Here is a 21,061-nt window from a genome sequence, read left to right as displayed (position 1 = left end):
CAGCCAACTCAGTGTTGCTTACACTTCCAAATATAATACGGTTAGAGTGCAGTGAGTGCGGTTAAAATATACCGTTTTTCAGTCGTGTTCCATATACCTTATGGACTTTTGCGACAGGCGAGGTTGTAATTGGGTTCTTCCCATTTCATTCAATTCTTCGGTGTTTGTTCGAAAATGCCAAAACGAAGAGCTTTCCAGAATGCAAGAAACTTATTAAACTACTTCAAAGTGTATCACTCAATTTTCATCTTATTTGATAACCTACCCAAGAAGCATCGTTCTACACTGTCTTTCAATGTATATAAATACTAGATGTTCTAGGTCCTCCAAACAATTCTGATGTTCCGACCAATTGATCATCCAATCCATCCACGACTGGTACAATGTTCATAGCAAAAAAACTTACTCAAAATAGTTCATAGAGGGTCTGATCACGAACGTCACTTCACGGTGAAAACGAAGTTAATTGTATACAACGTTATTACGGCTGCCACCGTGTATGTAGAATCCGGAAGAGAACTTTGATGAACTCGGTGTTTTAATGAATACCACGATGCTGTCACGTCTCGGGGAAAAACAAGTATATTTGTCACTTGTGTTTTAGATAGTGAAAGCTAGTCGCGAGGAATGGAGTAAGTTTAATTTCGGATTTATTTGGCTTTTTTGCTAACATTTTGAATCTTGTCTTGCTTTTCAAGAAAGAAAAGATAAACAAACAGCAATTCACCCGCTTGGTGGCATTTTTAGAAATCCTGACGTATCCAGAGGACGTAATTTGTTTATTTGGATTCGATAAATGCGCTTTGGGATGTAAAAATGTGGCTCCCGTAGACCGATTGTCCTAAATGAATAGAAATTTTTTGTTTCTATTTTAAGGATTAGACTAACAGAGAGTTGCAACCCCATAAAATGGCAATGGAGGCCACTGGCCCAGAACGATCATTATGATTGAATATGTATAATATTGATTTGTTGATATTTTGAATATAAAATAATAACTGTCATATTTTTCCAACATTGCAGAGCTGGTTTTTGTAACTCAAACATTCGCAATTGGTGGACAAGGCCCGAATCAGGACGATAGCTACATCGAATAAGGCCATTGATCTTTTGTTTTTACGTAATAAATATTTTCAACGATATTGTTTTGAAGACATATTTTGAATGAAAGAATATTTAGATTCAAATAAAGCTTTTAAATTAATAATTTTTAACTTATTCTCTAGTTTTTTTTTTCATAATTTTGATGTCCGTCTAAAGAAAATCTGAATCAGTTCCTACTTTTGGCTGACCAGATTCTGTTTAAATAATTATATCAAATCTCATGTCCCGTATATCAAATTATACGAGAATAGGAAGGATGAGAGGATTAAACTTCATAATCCCATATGGAAGTAGCTCAGATTATACTGATCATGAGATGAGTAAATTCGGGTTTATTCTGAGATATAGAAGATATTATTATTCATCAAAATTGTAGAAACGGTTCTTAAACAATGATTCTAACGTTGACCTATACTAAATACTTCTCACTATTCAAACGAGTAAGACAGAGCTGAGTACAAAAGTATGCGAGATATTGATTATTAAACTCATGACAGTTGTAAACGTGATGAAGGATCTTACGCCATTCAGTGGCGTAGACTTTCGGATTTGGTAAATTAATAAACACAAACGCTTATTCGTACAAGCGTCGCCTCTCTACTGTGTACTGTCAACTGACATCTATATTCAAAGAAAAGACTCTCGGGGCTTAAATACTAGTTTACAAAAATAGGCTTAAACTCTACACAGAATATTTACAAATTATGCTGGGCGGAGCATCGCACCAGCAGTTAGAGTGGGCTGTGATGGCCTTGGTCAGACGCGTTCTTCGGAGAGAGAGAGAAAGCACTTCTTTGTGGGTCAAAGTAAATAGGAAAAGAAAGTGCTGAAACATGTGTGCCGGATGCGCGCCACATGTTTGGTTAAATTTCTGCTGCTAGCTAAACTCGCAGCGGGGCGGAAGGAAGACAAACTCGCCGCTGCCCTTGGTGCGCGTCGAGTTATACAATCATAAATAGTAAACGAACCCTTGGGCCAGATTGCTGGCTCGGGTATCGTATCACATTTTATGTTTATATCGTCCAGCGCCCTCGGGGGTGGTTTATTGCCTTAGAGGTCTTGAATATTGATGAGTTGGGTTTAAGCGTGATCATATTACACCTTTCCCCTTTCGGAGAATGACGTAACATTGAGAAGTCATTCAAGTTAAATTAGGTGGAAAGATTCGTCTGACCTTACAATTTTAGTGTTTATTCAATGTTTGTGATATGTACATTTTTCGTGTATTCAGGTAAAAATTAAGTTTGTTTATAAAGATTATCCTTATAATATGATTATACGGATTGTCTTCGTTGGGTGTTCTATTTGCTTATAAATATATTTATTTTTAATATTTGTTTAATATATACATTTTACATTTGATAATAACTGTCGGAAGGATTAACTGCTAACTAGGTATCCCTTTCCCCTTAGGGTGGGGTTGCTCATATGGTATTATTCTGTTTTTATGTACAGTCTGGACTTTATTGGTTTGATCATCTCTTATTGTTACGTTAGGGTGTTTAATGTCAATTATTATATATGGTCCTACGTATACTTTGTCTAATTTGGATCTGTTTTCGTTTGATAGAAATACTAGATCATTAATGGCTACTTTTGATGGTCTAGCCATGGTTTTCTGTGTCTCATTTCTGGCTTTTCTTACCTTATCAATTATTTCCCTAGCGGTATTTGATGCTATTTGTAGTTTATATTTGAGTTCTTTGTAATATAAATCCATGTTGTAAATTGGTTCTACATATGTGCTTGTTGTGAGGTTTTGTGGTAATTTAGCATTCGTTCCAAAAACTAACTCGAATGGAGTGTATGAGAAATCTGTGTGTGGTGTTGTGTTGTAGCAGAATGTGTAGTAAGGCAACCATTCATCCCAGTCACTCTGTGCTTGGTTGACGAATTGCCTTACGTACTCGTTAAGACAACGATGGTTCCTTTCCAGGCTTCCTATTGATTGAGGGTGATATGGAGTGGAAAAATTTTGTTTAAACTTCAGTAATGAAGCTATGTTTTCGAATAACTCGTTCTTATATTCAGTTCCTTGGTCTGTTTGGATGAGTTTTGGAATTCCATAGACCAGAATTAAGTTTTCTATGAAGGCTTTGGCTATGGTGGATGCTTGTTTGTCTATTGTGGGTTTAATAATGATGTATTTTGTTAAGTTGCATTGAATGGTCAGTGCGTATCGGTTTCCATTATTGGATCTGTTAAATGGTCCAATTGTGTCAATCGATACGCAGTCGAATGCTTTTTGGGGTGTTTTAATTTCGACGAAATTTTCGTTTGTTCGTATTGTGTGTTTATTTTGCTGGCATTTTATGCACTTCTTGATGTAGCTACTGATATCTTTTTTCATGCCACTCCAAGAATAGAGTCTGCTTAACTTTTTGTATAGTCTGGTGACTCCTGTATGTCCACCAGTGGGTGTATCGTGATTGTTTTTTATAATTTCGAACCTTTCGTTTTGGCTTTCTATCACACGCTTGGGTGTGTAGAGCACTATTTGCAAGTCTTTGAGCGTGTCATTACAAATCTTCTTAAAGGTTTGCACGCTGCATATTTGGAAAATTACGCTTGATAACGCTAGAGCTATCATGCTAATTTTCAAGTTTTTGGCCATATTTTCAACTTTCTTTACTAGTTTTCCCAGGGATTCTTTTGTGTTGCTTGCATTTTCAATTATTGTCGACGACTTTTCTTCGGTTCTTTTTTTATTCATTATTGCGCATTTCAAATTTTTGTTTCCGCTAGCGTTTGTTTCTTTATTCATTTCTAATGCGCGTCCGCATAGAAGTTTAGGTAGGTTTTGCCATTCTCGGGGTTCAATAGCCTCGTACGCTCTGAGCTGATCAGACTCAGTATCGTCGGGGTTTGAATTATTGTCTGTAATTTCTGTGTCGTTATTCGTTTCGTTTAGTTTTCTAGTCATTGCTCTGGTTTGTATACCCAGGACTTTTATAGTTTTAAGTGCCTCGGAATTAATTGCTATTCGTGATAGCGCATCTGCAGTCACATTTAGCTTACCTTGAACGTATTTTACATCAAAATGGAATTCTTCAAGATCCAACCTCATTCTTGTGAGTTTTGATGAGGGATCTTTCATTGAAAATAAATATACTAACGGTCTGTGATCCGTTTTTACTGTGAATTTCCTCCCGTAGAGGTATGGTCTAAAGTACGTAATTGCCCAGTGAATTGCTGTCAATTCCTGTTCAATTGTCGATTTATTGGCTTCACCTTTTGTGAAGGCTTTGCTTGCGTATGCAATGGGTAGTTCTATACCGTCGTTTTCTTGGGCTAAGACGGCGCCGCATGCTATTTTTGAAGCATCGGTTATTAGGGTGAATTCTTGTGTGAAATCGGGGAATTTGAGAACTTTTGGTGAGATAAGTTCGTTTTTCAATTTATTGAATGCATTTTGGCATTCGGGAGACCAATCAAATTTTGCGTTTTTTCTGAGCAATTTGTTTAATGGGTACGCTATTTCTGCGAAATTTTGTATGAACCTCCGGTAATAGTTGCAAAAGGCAACAAAACGCCTCACTTCATCTGCTGATGATGGTGTGGGGTAGTTTGTTACCGCTGAAAACTTAGATTGGTCGGGCTGTATACCTGCCGCTGAAATGTTGTGACCTAGATATGTTACGTCTGGTCTGAAGAAGGAGCATTTTTTGGGATTTAATTTTAAGTTGTAGTTTTGTAATTGTTTGAAAACGTTTTCCAAGTTAATAAGGTGATGGTTTATTGAGCAGCCGACGACGATGATGTCGTCGATGTAAAGGAATGCACATTCAGGTGGGAGTCCGCTAAGTGCTATGGACATCATTCTCTGAAAGCTATTTGGTGATATATTTAGACCGAATGGTAACCTATTGAATTCGTAGTGGCCGTTAGAGGTCGAAAATGCTGTGTACTTTTTTGATTTTTCGTCAAGTTCGATTTGGTGGAAACCTGACATTAAGTCTAGGGTTGTAAAATATTTGGCTCTGCCCAAATGATCGAGGATTTCGTCGATTCTTGGTAGGGGGAATTTATCTGGGGTTATCTTTTTATTTAGTTGTCGAAAGTCAACCACTAATCGCCATTTTTTATCTTGAGTATTTGATTTCTTTGGGACTAAGAGGATGGGAGAATTGTATGGTGAGGTGGAATTTTGGATTATTTTGTTATTTAGCATGTGGCTGATTTGGTTATTTATTTCTGAAATTTGTGCTTCCGGGGTTCGATAATTCTTTATGTAAACGGGTGTCTTGTCTTGAAGGTGAATGGTTTGCTTGTAGAAGTTGTTGGTTGTCAATATGTCGTCTTCTAGTGCAAAAATGTCGTTGTATTTAGTGCATAATTCTGTTAATTTCTCCTGGGCATGTTGGGGTGTATGATTCAAATTGAGTTCCTTAATCAGTTTCTCGTGTCTACCTTTTGGGTTTTCTCCTAATTCCGTTGTAATGTGATTTATGGTGTATTCTTTGTGATGTTGGTGTGGTATTTGTGTTAATTATTGTAATGAATTGTGAGTTTGGGTTTATTATTGTGTTTGCGCAAAAAATGCCTGGTTTGATTTCTTGTGCGATCACAAGGGCATCATCGTTTAGGTTGAGTGACGGGAAGTGTTTTATAATTTGGCATCTAGGGGGAATAATGTAATTGTTTTCCCAGCTATCTTGAATCGGAATTTCAATTTTGGTGTTTTCATAGTTGAAGGTCATTAGCCATGTTTTGAGGCATAGGTTACATTCATATTTGGTGAGGAAATCTCTGCCTAAAATGCCATCTGCAATTATAGGAAACTTGTTGTTGACGATTTGAAATTGGTGTGGAATTTGGATATCGTCAAAAATGATATTTGTATTTGTGCTCGCTATGGATTCGGTCTTTCCCTCCGTAACTCCATTAATAATGCATCTATTTCCGGGGTGTATTAATTGTTTTCCGTTAATTTTTTCTTCTTTTACTATTGAGATGTCAGCGCCTGTATCAATTATTAATATACATGGTTTGCTTGACATTTGTAAGTATAGTGTAACGAACATTGAACAATTCACATCGCATTTAAAAATATTTAATGTTGGTTTCCGTAATGTTTGTTTTCCTCCAATGTCAATGCCGGTTCGGACTGGAGGGCATCCGTCGGTTGTGACTCGTTTCCCGTTAGGCGGATGTATTGCTGAGGGCGGTTAAAATTTGTATTCCGCCTATTGTTGTTGTTGTTATTTCGCTGTGGGTTTATGTTTGAGAATTGGTCTCGAACTTGGTTTTGCTGGCCAAAACGGTTATAGTTATTACGCGGTTGGTTTTGGAAATTATTTTGGTTGAAATTGTTGCGGTTGAAATTGTTTTGGTTTCTACCGCGGTTATGGAAGTCGTTTGGCCTGCGCCTGTAATTATTATAATGTGTGTCAACGTTGTTGTTGAAACGGTTGGCGTTTCTGTTGGTTTGCGAGTATGCAAATACTGATGCGCTCGCATTATTTAAGTTTTCCTCCAACGCTTTAGTCATCGCGTCGGAGTATGAATTGAAATTCCCTGCTCTTATGATGAGCGAGGTTTTTTCGTTTTTTAACCCTCCGGCTAAATGTTTGACGCCTTCTTTGTTTGCCATAGATTTGGCAACTTGGGGCGGAATTTCTTTAGCGGTGTACGCTGTTTCCAAACTGAACACCAATTTTTCTAAATCCAGGCAAAATTGTTCGATTCCACCGTTTTGTTTCAAGTTAGCCATTTTAGCTAGAACTTGTTCCGGTGGGCTGGTCGTTATTTTAGCTTTTAAAATTTTGCTTATCTCGCTCACCGATGTCGGTGTTTCAGTGAATGCATTTCTCGCCCGTCCCTCTAGTTTGGTTAGTATGACGTTAATTATGGTTGCTTTGTTTTCCGGTGTTTCAAATGTTTTCACCAAGTTTAAAGCGTCAGCGAAGGCTTTCAGTTTGTCTATGTTTCCGTCGAATTGCGGAACTATAGACGATGTAGTCTTGATTATTTCGAGTATGCTAGCCATTTTCGGTTTTCTTTGTAACCTGAGGCAAAATAGGACGGCTAGCGCAATTTCCTTGAGTGTTCTTGGTCTACCCTTTTCGATTGACGCCTTAATTGCGTTCAAAAGTTGGTCCGCCTTTTCGGTTATTTTTATGATTTCTGAGCCGTGGGTTGTGTCTAGTAACGTAGACGACAATTTTTTAATCTGTTTCACGAGCGCTTCCGCTTCCGTGAGGCGTTTGGCTAAAGTACTTTTCCTTAGTTTTCTGACCAGTTCCTGTTGTATAGTCAGGTGTATATGTTTTAGTTTTTGTATATTCAATTGGATGAGCTTTGTTACTTCGTCCATTCAAGGAGACAAGGAAAAATGGTTATCGGTAAAGAATTTATTATGCTGAGGCTGCGTTCGAACGCATGTTTTAAAATTTTCGAATTCTTTTAGACGGTGTCGACTACGGCTGCGTGAGCTTTTGCCGCTTGCATAGCATGTGCATTCATGCATGCCTTATATGCTTTGTATATTTTCGAAATTAGTAGTATGGATATGAGGGCAAGTGTGACGCAGATAATCGCTCCTTGAGCTTCGTGCATTACACTGTGGTTCTCTAGGTGATTTAAAATTTGGATTTGAGCGTCGCCCGTGTTACTAACGGGTTTGGTATTAAATAACCCCATTTTCAACGGTACATATGTAAAACCAATTTTGTGGGTATTGTAATTGCTTTTTTTTTTTCTAATTCCTACTACCTATTCCTACTGCCGCGTGGGTATTACGATAAAAAATATTTTGTGCCTCGACTATAAATTTATTACATGATATCCGTATATAAAAGGATTAGACTAACTCGAGTCTGACTTACGCCACGTTTTCTCCGCAAGTGTCCTCTTCTCGGGGGTGGGGGGGGCGTGGGTGCCTCTGCGTCCGTCAGATCTCAGGGGTGTCCAGTTGGATCCAAATCGATGTTCATCATTTTTTTTTTTGAAATACTGCTTGGCTTGTAACTGCTATTTATCCTGGTTGGCCAGGTGGCTACTGTCAGCTTCACGATTTCACTTGTGTCTGCGATTCTAATTTTTCGTAAACGGCTTCAATAGTTTCCGCTGGGGTCCAATTTCTTCCCCGCTTTGCCGATTTTCACTTTCACCATCTTTTCGCTGAATGTTTCGTTACTCAATTTATTCACACTTGCACTGCGTCCGGTTGGTTTAAAAGTTCATTTAGCGAATTTTTCTTAGCTTAAATGATTCATATTCACACCGTACCCGGTTGGTTGGGACCTAACACACACAACACAACAGTAGGCTTCTTCTTCTTCTTGTTTTTAAAAGGCTTTAAACTTTGCAGTTCACCATTGCCTCTGCTCAGTAGGCTCTAAACTCTGCGTTTAAATTCACTTTAATACGCGATAACAGCATCGGATCTGTCGGTTCACTCGTGACTCGGTGTCACTGGTCGCCATGTAAACGTGATGAAGGATCTTACGCCATTCAGTGGCGTAGACTTTCGGATTTGGTAAATTAATAAACACAAACGCTTATTCGTACAAGCGTCGCCTCTCTACTGTGTACTGTCAACTGACATCTATATTCAAAGAAAAGACTCTCGGGGCTTAAATACTAGTTTACAAAAATAGGCTTAAACTCTACACAGAATATTTACAAATTATGCTGGGCGGAGCATCGCACCAGCAGTTAGAGTGGGCTGTGATGGCCTTGGTCAGACGCGTTCTTCGGAGAGAGAGAGAAAGCACTTCTTTGTGGGTCAAAGTAAATAGGAAAAGAAAGTGCTGAAACATGTGTGCCGGATGCGCGCCACATGTTTGGTTAAATTTCTGCTGCTAGCTAAACTCGCAGCGGGGCGGAAGGAAGACAAACTCGCCGCTGCCCTTGGTGCGCGTCGAGTTATACAATCATAAATAGTAAACGAACCCTTGGGCCAGATTGCTGGCTCGGGTATCGTATCACATTTTATGTTTATATCGTCCAGCGCCCTCGGGGGTGGTTTATTGCCTTAGAGGTCTTGAATATTGATGAGTTGGGTTTAAGCGTGATCATATTACACAGTCATGCTTTATCTCTAGAGTAATTTATCGAGAGAAGAAATAAAATTACATTCCCATATGTTCAACAACTACATTATTCAAGAGCAACCAAGTATTCTTCCTCATCTTTGAACCAGCGTTTGATTCAGAAAACAAACGCTCCAAGCAAATGATTCATGGAATGAGTCCGAATAGTTGGATTGAAATACCGAATCATCGAGGTATAATCGCAAACTTGTCATTCTAAAACATACGTTCAATTAAATGGAATATTATCTCATATACTTATTAATTATACATAACGTTCAAACGTCCGAAATTATGCAACCGACATAACGTTCAAACGCTCGAAATTATGCAACTGACATGTCTCTTATAAACGGGAATGAACTCTTTCATTTCACGGACTTTATTTTTACACGCAACTGTCCGTGACAATCATGACACAAAAAGATTCGGTAAAGTGTAAGTGACGTGAAAGCGTTTGACAGTGATGTTCGTGATCAGGCCCAGAGGTCACGTACTCGTCCAAAACATTCTAAAGTTCAGAAGGTAATAGTCTAAAAGTAAATTTAAGTAAAATAAAAGTAAATGGTCTTCATTGGCTTTCATTGATATTAATATCAAATCCAAGTAACCATGCTTCCATTTACATTAATTGAATATTAGTTTCTCATGGTCCCTCAAAGAAATTTTAGTTTTAAATATCATTAATTTTTCGCATAATCTAAACTCCCCTAAAGAGCTAATTGCATTCATATGCACCATGGTGTTTATTTTGCGATTATACATACTATACATATATTTTCAAAAATACTTTCTCGAGCAAGAGGAAATATTTAAGGATACCTTGATACTAAAACTTCGTTTGGACAAGCCTGATATAAGAAGTAAATTATCAATGAATAATACCAGAAGTATTGAGAGAAATAACTTGTCAATACCAAGATTTGATAATTTGAATACCAAAGTAATACTTGAGCAGTGTTATTTTGGCATTGAATGTGCTTAACCTATTATAGATACCGAACTATCCGATCCTACTCGGGTTCAAATGATCTACTAGAACGCTCAACTCAGAAATATTTTTTATCTGTTATGTTATAACATGATACGACCTAACCAAAATTTATTCCATAAATCTAATACATAAATCATTGCACGGAGACGTAAGTTTGACAGTTTTGCTTGGTTAGTTTCAGAATCCAAAAAAGGTCAGAACTACATATGAAAAGAAAATTCTATTTCTCAAACATTGGAATGGGTAATAGAATAATTTTAGATAGATCATAGTCGATCTTCTTAAAATAAAACGGCTTTACAAGATCCAGTTTCTTCCAGTTTATTTGATAGCAATCTTCCAGTTTTTTGAAAAATATTATTGGCAACTTTGTGTCGTCGTGCACATATTACGTAACGCGAGAAGGGGTCGAGGCTGCGTTACTTAATGTAACATAAAAGGCAGGGGGCGATTTTCTTGGTAAATGCTACCAATTTATAGTCATTTTATACCGTACTAATTATTGATTGGTAATATATACAGAAAATACGTACATTCTACTAATGTTTAGATTACCAAGGGTTTTTGGAAGTTTTCTACCGAGGATTTTCCTGAATGTACATAACAAAATTCCATTTTTATTCCTAAACTAGCTGACCCGGCAAACTTCGTCCCGCCCAAAATTTGTTTTTTGTTATCAATACCTTCAAACATTCACGTTTTCTTACTAAGCGCAAGTTCGTGTGTCTAATCGCAGAACTGTTTATTGATTGATTTTCTAATCGACCCCGTTGAATTTACCTTTTACTATAATATTCCTAGTACTTCTACCAAAACTAATCATTATAATATCAGATTATCACTTGCAAATAACATGTTTCTACGATACATGGAATAAATATTTGATACAGAAAATATGATAGTATAAAGACAGCCCTAAATCGGACAATTCCTTCCTCGAGTTTTGCTCTTATCAACACATTCGGCGATACATTTTTATTTGTATAGATAGAACAAGATATATGAGTACGTTTCATCACCTGAAAATTCATTTCCAGTTTCGAACAAAGATCAATTTCGTTAGCGCAAACATCAAATGGACTAACAACGCTTGTCACTATGTAATTGTAGAACATGTGGGAATTTAATTTTCCGAATTTTCCCTTTTTCTTTCAGAGATTTACGAAAATTTTCAATTGTCATGTTTGGTTGAAATATGTGTAATATATTTATGGGACCCCCTCTCCATTCCAAAGAAGGGAGGGGTGTCGTACCATCATAGAAACATAGAAGTTCCCCCTAAGTATCTAACCACCATAGAATCATTTGTTGCACCTTAAAACCTCCACATGCCAAATTTGGTTTCATTTGCTAGATTAATTTTCGAGTAATGCAGAAATTTGTGTTTCATTCGTATGGCAGCCCTTCCGAGTCCATAAAAATCAGACAGACAGACAGAAATCCATTTTTTATGTATATGGATAAATTCACGCGTCCCTATGGTGCCGGACAAAACATTAAGACCACTGCTCAAGCAATGGATGCCTTGAAGGTATCTTCCTTGGAGACTCGCTTTATGGCAGAAGCATTCTTCGCAGTCGTTTTCCTTGGGATTTTTTGCGGTCGTTGATGGCATTAAACACGAAGGTTTTGAATCGTCCCAAGTACTCTGTGATTTCGCGTTGACAGCTGCCTGCCTTGGACATTTTGCGGATGACCATCCGCTGTTTCCCTGCAATTATGCGTGCGACCCATTTTTAATTGACTGTATGAATTCGAAAATAAAAATCTTACATACTTCTTGTTTACATGATAAATACTTAGGGGCTGTCCACAAACCACGTGGACAACTTTAAGGGAGGATAGGGGGTAAGAAAATGTTTACGCTTGTCCACGGAGTGGGAGTAAGGGATATAGACTGAGTCCACGTGGACAGGAACCTTTACATTCAAAATTAAATAAAATCTGTTGCACATTCAAGAATTTCAAAACTCTCACTCAAACTATTTATACGGATTGAGAAGCCTAACTAAGCTGCCTTGCCAAACGACTATATATTTTTCTTCTCATATCATTGAACTCCTTAAGTGAAATCTGTATTCTAAAAATATCTCACGTGGACTGTGAATGAACAAACTATTGCCTATGATCGAACTTTCATAGTTACGGGGTATGCATAGACGCTCATAGCCAAAAACTATCAAAATTAAACGACTCCGTAATGGTTGAGAATTCATGATATGTGTAAATGGTTTTTCGTCAAATATAATTTTCTATACATTTTGTTATATCTCGAGAACAGTTAGTCTCAGGATACTAATGTTTATATAGTTTTTCATTTTTCAATTGCATGTAAAACTAATTTTTCATAGAATTTTGATTCGTCAATTTCTAGGTATCAATATTTACATTTACATTTATTTGTCCATGCACCACTAGTCGTCAAACTTAAAATAAATGAGCCAGCATTTATTGATTCGGAATATTAAAAAAAAAATCAATCTACGCACATGGTTAATTCTCAACTAGGACAGAGTTGATGAACTTGTCTTGAGCCTAATTTCAAAATGTTTATCATTGCGATGACGACTAAAAGTGAAGCGAATGTGTAAATGAACCGACATTTCCTTTGACCAATTGTATTCTGAAGTAGCCAAAGAACTACACTCGATAAAAAACGGAGGAACAAAATGCTACATCGATAAATTTGAGTGATGTTTGAAACGCTGTAACTCTGTTATAAAATAATGCTTTGGTCAAAAGCAACAACTGGGCAGTGGGCAGTGAGCAGTTTTGATCATCGATTTGCTGAGCGTTCATTATTTCATGGAATATTCCTTATTCAAAATTGAAAAATAATTTTTCATTCGATATAGAATACCTCTGTAGCAAAAGGTTCTACTGAAACCTTCTAGGAACCAAATGGGAGTGGAAAAATCAGGTTGATTGGATTGTTATTGGGAATATATTTTGAAAATCTATAGAAACTTTGAAAGCAAACCAAAAACGTTTTATTTTGTTTTTGCAATGTATTTATTTTGCCTATAACGCATACACACATCAATTAAAATTATATACGTACAATATCCTTAAACTAGATAATTTGTAGCTTGAAAATGATGTATTGTTGTATGTTGTATTTGTTTATATCGAAGTTACTGCGTTCCGAAATCGCTTGAAAATTTCGACCCTTTAATTTTGAATCTTTAGTGAAGTGTAGATCTATAGATATTAGTTTATCTTTTCTTTGCTTGAATTTTTTTTTAATAGAAAATAATCTATGCATATGAAATTGTTCTGTTCATTTGTGTGCTTTATTCTGAAATAAAGCGTAAATTAACTTTCTAGTATTGAATATGTATTATATGCAATAGAAACACATTTTTTGCAAATGTTTAAAAAATCGTGATATAAAATTGTATTTGATTTGCATTTTATTTTATTTTATTTATTCCATTGGTGGTGTATTCGGATGCGGATTGCTGAACTGCATATCGCGCGTTTCCGCATTGGCAAACTAGATACCCCCTATATCTTTGCAAATAATAGAAAAACAAAGTATTTCAAGTATTTCAATATTAAACTCATATGAAACATATGCTTTGTTATGCTACTCATTTCTTTGCCATAAAACTTTAATGTGCCACAGCAAAGCGTAGCAGGGTACGCCTAGTGAAATTTGAAACAAAATAAACTTAAATGGAAAAATTTAATTTATGCGCAATTTACTTATTTCCTCAATTATTCTAATAGAACATAGAAAAATGTACACGTGGACAACAGGGGGAGGGATATGAAAATATCCACGCTTGTCCACGGAGGGGGAGGTAGGTGTCTAAAATCGTGTTTTTCTGTCCACGTGGCATGAGGACAGCCCCTTACCAGGATTCGAAAAACACAAAATACCACCGAGAAACAATAAATTTTCTTTAAAATTCGGAACAGCCGAAACGAGGAATTGGCCCTAAATTTTGTCACGTCATTTTAGTTGTTAAGTATGCTTAAAACGCATTGTTTAATGTTATTGTTATCGCATTGTTAACTACAGATGTTAAAAATTTAATCGAACAATGCAAATAAATTATTATAAAAGGATTGAAGCACCAGATTGGATTATTTTTTCTCAAAATTTTATCACTCTCTCTTTTGGCTTGAGCAGTGGTCCTAATGTTTTGTCCGACAATGTATATGCTTGACCGGCTAGTTTCGATTCTGGGACACAATGAGGTGTGTTCACTGAGCCAATATGATAATTGTAATTGTAATGGTTGTAATGGGCTTAACAGCAGTCAGTAAGCAGGTACCGATTATTGCAACTCAAATATCGTGTTAATCTACCTGATTATGACTTTGTCAAGGCTGCTGAGCTAAATCCGTTTGTTAACGCAGGATGCAAATAAAGCTACGCCTAGGGCTGGAGCAATTGAATACAGTGGTCCAATGTATGTTGCAGCTCGCACTATTCTTCGAATACATTTTCTAAAAGTCGCTATTTTAAAAGGGTGTGCGAGCTACCTTAATACGGGATTATTCAGCCTAAAGACAGTTCATAATTCATAATCAATGTGGATGGAGAACCAGACAAGTTATAAAAAGATCATAATCATTTTGATCAATTGAATCTTGCAATATGCAATATTCGTAGCTACAAATGCTCCGAGCGTTTTCAACTGAGTTGAATGTCGGATGGCTCCTCTTCCCGGGAGTTAGTCAGTTCAATACTTCCTCATGATCATAATGGATTTCACTTGAATGAAAAAATCAGAACAAGGGACCCGGAAATGGAAACGAAACATTTTGAGTATGCAGAGGAATCGTTAGCGGATGTGTAGAACAGCCTACCGATTCCGTCGGAGCAGAATATATTGGAAACACCATGTGAGCCCGTCGCTGTTCGAAATTCTATAAACTTGTCGAGAGTTTTCCCAAGCCATTACTTGCGTATGAGGAACTTCCGTATAAACATTTGACCTGGCCAGATGTCTGATTTTACGTAGATATTTCAACGTACAAAAGCTAAAATATTATAAAAAAAATAAAACGACTTTGATTTTTTGCAAAGATTATTTTAGCGTTAAGTGCTATTCCAAATGAAATCGAACTAAAAAAGCAAATTTTAAAAACTTGTATTTTCGATTCGAACGAAAGTTTTTATTCCGTTTGGATTGGAGGAAATATGAGTTTTCCACATCATTTGGGAATTTTGTGACTCAAGTTTTGAAAAGGACGTATCGATTTTAGTAAGAGAAATCTTTGATAATTTATATCTCAAAAACTATGAGTCCTACCGAAATAGTGTCTTAGAAAGAGTTATAGAGTATTAATGTCCAAATGTGAAAAAAATATAAACTGAGAAAAAAAATTAGTACTTTTTTTATTTGGAAAAAACCTTAATTTGCAATATCTAAAATACATATTTTTAATTCTTTTTTATTTTTTCATTAAAATAGAGGTCATGTAGAAAATTTGAAAAATGAGTACAAGATGGTAAAACTATTTTTAACAAACTTTGTAGACTTTGTAGATCGAACTTTTAGGAATTTTCGAAACTTCGAATTTTTTTTGTTAACAATCATTTTTAGCCACAAATTATGAATTCTGATCTGATTTAAAACAAAAAATCACTTCATCAATCTTCTTCTGAATGCATCCAATCTCGAGATATTTTAAAAAAATCTAATTTATTGTCTTTTTCATAGTAAATAGGCTCTTTTAATGTGTTTGTCGTGTTATACCGCCATGTTCATGAAGATTTATGAATTTGGTCATAATTTTCAACAACTTTTCCAAATAGTTAATTATGGTTAAAATATATGTTTAGGAGTTACATTGAAAAACATTTGAAGACATGACAAAACCCAGCAATAATGTTTTTCAACGTAACTCCTAAACAGCAATTTTAGCGTTACGTAATTTGTGTATCACTCCTTAGTCAAGGTGTCGTGGGCCACGAAAAAAGGTGATGTCCAAGATGCGACCGCATAGAACTACGAAATTATTGCCGTCGAGAACAAAAATTAAAGAAATTTAATAATAAACTATATTTACATATACATATACATATATTTGATAACGTTATAAACGTTAAAAGTTTTTTTTAAAAGAATGGGTGGGTTATATCTATGATATAACCGACATGGGACTATCTTTGCTCGGCAATCATTTGTTTGTATTGATGGAATTTTTGATTTAATGAAACAATTTCCGAATTCAATTGAATTCGATATATTTGCTTTGTGAGTAAAGAGATTGAATAAATGCCATGTAAGGTCAATTCATGCATTATGATAGACTATATTCTTCGTTACAAGAAAATTTAGTGACAGTCCTTTTGCGTTTGGTATGATGCTTAGCACAAAATATTTGAACGGAAGAATTATCAAATGGATATTTTATTTTACATTTCATTCTGAAGTTTGCATCTCTCAAGTGTACGTACTTCTCTAACCGCGAATTTGCTTGATTTGATGGATTTCAGGCACTCATTTTCGATTTTGACATGTACATCGAACGCATACTGTTTTATCGCGTTAAATGGTTATCAACATTTTGCCTAATCATCAAATGGTATGCGTAGAAATTCAATGAGCAGAGGATATGAAGGCATATCCTTCAATGCAATCTTGAATAAACAAGCCAGAGTATTGTGTTCGTACCCGCTTTTGTAATCCGTGTTAGGAAAACACTTTTCGGAGTGCAAAAAGAAACATACGGGTGCAGAAGTATCCCCGGCTTGCATGAATCAACCACTTCAACTTCTACTTTTTATACTGTAAACTACTTGTTCCTGAGTTTAGAAGACCGTATTAAGGAAACATATTTTAGTCTGCACAAAGGCAAGCAAGTATAAAAGTACTCGCAGTTTGCATTTATTGGCAATGCCAATTTCCCCACGCTCCATGGATTAGGAGTCTATGTTAGGGAAACACATTTCAGTCGGGACAAAAATACCCCAGACCTGCATGAATTTGCAATGCCAATTCCCACAGACTCCTTGGTTCTAAAGTCTGTGTTTTGGAAACACATTTCAGTTCGAACAAAAATACCCCCAGCCTGCATGAATTTGCAATGCCAGTTCCCCCAGACACCTTGGCTCAGAAGTCTGTGTTAGAGAAACACGTTTTAGTCGGAACAAAAATACCCTAGACTTTCATGTATTTGCAATGCCGATTTCTCCAACACTGCTTGGTTTTAAAGTCTCTGTATTAGGGAACACATTTCGGTGAGAACGAAAGTTCCCATACTATCATGTACTTGTTATGCGGGTTTCCCCAAGGCTGCTTGGTTATGATGGCTGTGTTGGGGAAAACGTAAATCGAGCCAATCAAAACGAGGCAGTTAGGGCGATTAGATGACGTTTAACATTTTACAGTTACTCAATTGTTTATCTAATGAAAATAACATTTTATTAATTTGGATAGATGCGTAGAAATATTCCCTATCAATTGATGCAAACATCTTTCCGATCCAGTAAGAAATGTTCGAGTTACAAGCATTCGAAATCTTTCATTTTTTCCTGCATGTTCTGTGTCTAGGTTTTCATTTTAACCCCCATATATTCCGGTTAGACGTAGTCCCACGTAAAAACTTTATTTAGTGCCATTACTGAAAAACGTAGTCTTATGTAAAAAAAGGTAATGATTTCATATTCACTTTTTCATATCCCTATTTTCATTTTGACGTAGGACTACGTCTAACCTTTCAATATAGGAGCCCATTTTAATAGTTCGGTGTGAAAAAGTGTTCAGTTTTTGAACGCTAATACCTCCTCAATTTATGAATTAATTTTGGCTCCGAATACACACATTGATAGGAAATATCCTCAGCAATTGTTTATATGCAATACATTACGGTTTTTCATATAAAGTTCAAATTGATGAAAAATTGGAAGAAAGAATTCCCTAGTGTCCCATACATGTTGTCTGCCCTCCCGCAGCAAACAGCTATTCATTACAAGCTATCACGGGTACGGGCGAAACGTATGGACAAGGTGAAGGACGGAGACAAAGAAGAGATTATAAATAAATATAGGTGGTCGCTACAAAATTAACTATATGGCTATATAAAGTGAGCGATGGTGGGCCTGGCCACATTCTATCATCGAACGCCAAGCAGAAAATACGATATCTTGAAATTGATTTTCAGCAAAAGAGGTATCGCTGCATTTGCCGGGGATGTAAGTGGTGCGATACCGCAAGACAGGAGTTTCAATGGGATGTGGAGCAGGAGAGCCTATCGAAGTGTGTTAAAAGCGGTGGAAGCGTCGAGCCGGGTGAATGAGTGGCTAATCGCGCTCGATTTGATAGAATGCTGGAGTTTTTATTTCAGCTGTGACATATTTGTATGTTTGTATGTAACATGTTTGTCTCTGGCGCTGTACCACATTAATTGAAATTTGACCCCTTTCCTGTTAACCGATTGATTTTAAATTTGGCACAAACCTTTATTTCTGCAGTCATTATAAAACTGCGTGTTTCATGATCTTGAAAATCCAAGATGGCGACGGCTACAAAATGGCGGATAACATATTTTCTCAAAGCCCCATCAATATGGGTATCAAATGGAAGGGATTGACTAGTAGAACACAGTTATTTATGAAAAATGCAAATCCAAAATGAGCGCCACCACAAAATGACGTATTACATAATTTTTTAAACCCCATCAATATGGGTATCAAATGAAGGACTTGACTAGTAGAACACAGCCATTCATGAGGAGTGCGAAGCCCATTTATATCACGTTTCCTATTACGATATGCTTGCCATCAACTGTGTGTTTGTTGCCGGCTGACCAATACATACAACATTTGCACCGCACGACATTTGCACGACAATTTTTGATTTTTTCGTATTTGAATCTAAACGTTTGAGTGTTTGCTGAGTGCTGAGATTTTATGTTATCCTTTGATTTTTTCTGTAATTTTGTACATGAAAAGTTGGTCATTCTGGGATTCGTGCTCCATGATATTCGAATAATGGACACCCCTTGGTATCCACCCGTCTTTTTGTCCACTACATCACCAGAATTAGTCCAAATAATCGGATTAAAAATATTCAATAGATATTTATTCTACGAATACCACTTAATTAGACAACTAGCTAATATGTAATTGTGTAATGTGTAATAATGTGTAATGTTTCAAACTCTATTATTCTCATAACATTCCTAGATAATTTCTCAAGTTTTCGTTATTGTTATACATACATAATGGTATCGAGCCAACCAGAAGAGCCCGGTTGGCCGCAGGTTGAGTATAGCTGCTCTAGGGGTTCACTTACTTAAATGGCGTTAATGTTCCCTGTGGAACTTTTGCCGTCTCAACGTATGCATTAATTAGCGTCATTTATTAATACTTAGTTGAGATTTCTTAAGCCAAATAACACGCCTTGAAGGAGGAGGAGCAAGCTCTAGCATACGCGTGACCACAGTGCAAGTCGAAGGAAATTTCTTTGACGAAAAATCCCCCGGCCGGAACGGGAATCGAACCCGAATACCCGGCATGATAATGTGAGGCACTAACCACTCGGCCACGGGTGCACAAGCTCTAGGGGTTCAAGGACATTCAAAAACATCGTTTTTATCGTTAGACAAACTCGTAAAAGACCGATGAAAATTAAATTATTTAAATTTTTTTCTATATTACTATGAACAATAACGAAAGCCCTTCTAGATTATTTACTTCTGTTATCAAGATTACTGCAGACTGGAAACCTGGGGTGACATTGCGCATTTCGAAACGAGTGATTTTTGTTCGTTTCCACCACGTTTCCACTGATTGTAGCAAATTACAAATCAGCTATATTAAAGAACCACCATAAGCTAACATAAAAATCATATTGTCATATTCAAACTTCAATATATTTTATTGTTCGGTTTTACATACATTGTACTTATATGATAAAGATCGGAGACACCAGTCAAATTAGATTCACAATAATGTGATTCTATATTTATTTAAACTAATCCTTTCCGCGTAGTCATAAACGGCAGTTCTATAACTCATATTTTCTTCAGCTTATTACAGATATTCGTGACAACCTATAAAACGGGAACTATGAAATAGAAAAATATTGCTTTGGATGAAAAAATAAACCTCAATTAATTAATTTTTATCTTCCATTTGGTTTCCGCAACTTTCTGGTTTTGGCTGGCTTCCACGTAACTTTTGTATTCTTAGCCCGCGAGCTGTCTTTTTCCTCCGATTTCTTAGCAGAAAGCTTCTATTTTAATTTTTATCTTGGTTTTGTGCACTTCTTCCTCCTGCTTGGCAATCTTGCGCTTATGGTAATACAATCTAACCTTCTCCAGACGTATCGCCTTCGCTTCCGGCGTTTCGTTTTCCAACCGACGGCGCTGGTATTCACGTAACTTCAGTAGTCGGTGCTCCCGATCCAAGTCCGATTCCTTTTGAAGGCGCTTCACCTGGTTTAGTTTCAGGCGCTCGAGCCTTCTCATACGCGTTTGTGGCGTTTCACTCCGTATGCGTTCCCGCTGATTTTGGCGTAATTTCTCCAACCGAATCGAACGGGCCTCTACAGTTTCGTGTTCCCGGATTTCTTGACTGCGCTCGGCATTTTTTGCTTTTCCAATCGCTTTATTAGCCGTCTTCGCCTTTCCTTTTCGGCCCATTGCCGTGAAGCCGTGAACGCTGCTATCTCCGGATTTGTTTATGTTGTTCAGACATATTGAAAAATGTCACAACAAAAAGAAATGACGTTTTGTACAGAAGTAATCGATGAAATGCAGAGCTGCCGGCAATGCAGAATTTCGATCATGTATTTCATCGACGTTTTGAAATTATTTTTTCCATAAAGGGCTGTCACATACCACGTGGACAGAAAAAGCACGATTTTAGAAACACCCGCCGCTCCCCGACCGTGGACAGGTGTGGACATTCTCTATACACTGAGAGAAATAATTAGTAAATATAACGAATTTTTTGGTAAAT

At 36.7% G+C, this 21,061-nt stretch overlaps 2 protein-coding genes across 2 annotated transcripts in view; both read right to left on the bottom strand.

The window, feature by feature from the left end:
• Positions 1-21,061, bottom strand: part of LOC129776821 (annulin-like) — a 59,470-nt gene that overhangs the window by 20,255 nt on the left and 18,154 nt on the right. The window lies entirely within an intron of this gene.
• Positions 19,950-20,818, bottom strand: LOC129776829 (uncharacterized). Its single transcript, XM_055782709.1, has one exon. It carries the CDS (start codon positions 20,740-20,742, stop codon positions 20,320-20,322), a length of 423 nt encoding a protein of 140 aa, XP_055638684.1. The 5' UTR covers positions 20,743-20,818; the 3' UTR covers positions 19,950-20,319.

This window comes from Toxorhynchites rutilus, chromosome 3 (genome assembly GCF_029784135.1).
Source record: "Toxorhynchites rutilus septentrionalis strain SRP chromosome 3, ASM2978413v1, whole genome shotgun sequence".
In the NCBI taxonomy this organism is placed as follows: Eukaryota; Metazoa; Arthropoda; class Insecta; order Diptera; family Culicidae; genus Toxorhynchites; species Toxorhynchites rutilus.
The sequence above is the reverse complement of the archived record's forward strand: the minus strand, read 5'-3'. Positions and strand labels throughout refer to the sequence as shown.

What these genes read in the sequence shown, in the direction of transcription:
- LOC129776829 (XM_055782709.1), bottom strand. Translation starts at nt 20,742, where the DNA reads ATGGGCCGAAAAGGAAAGGCGAAGACGGCTAATAAAGCGATTGGAAAA.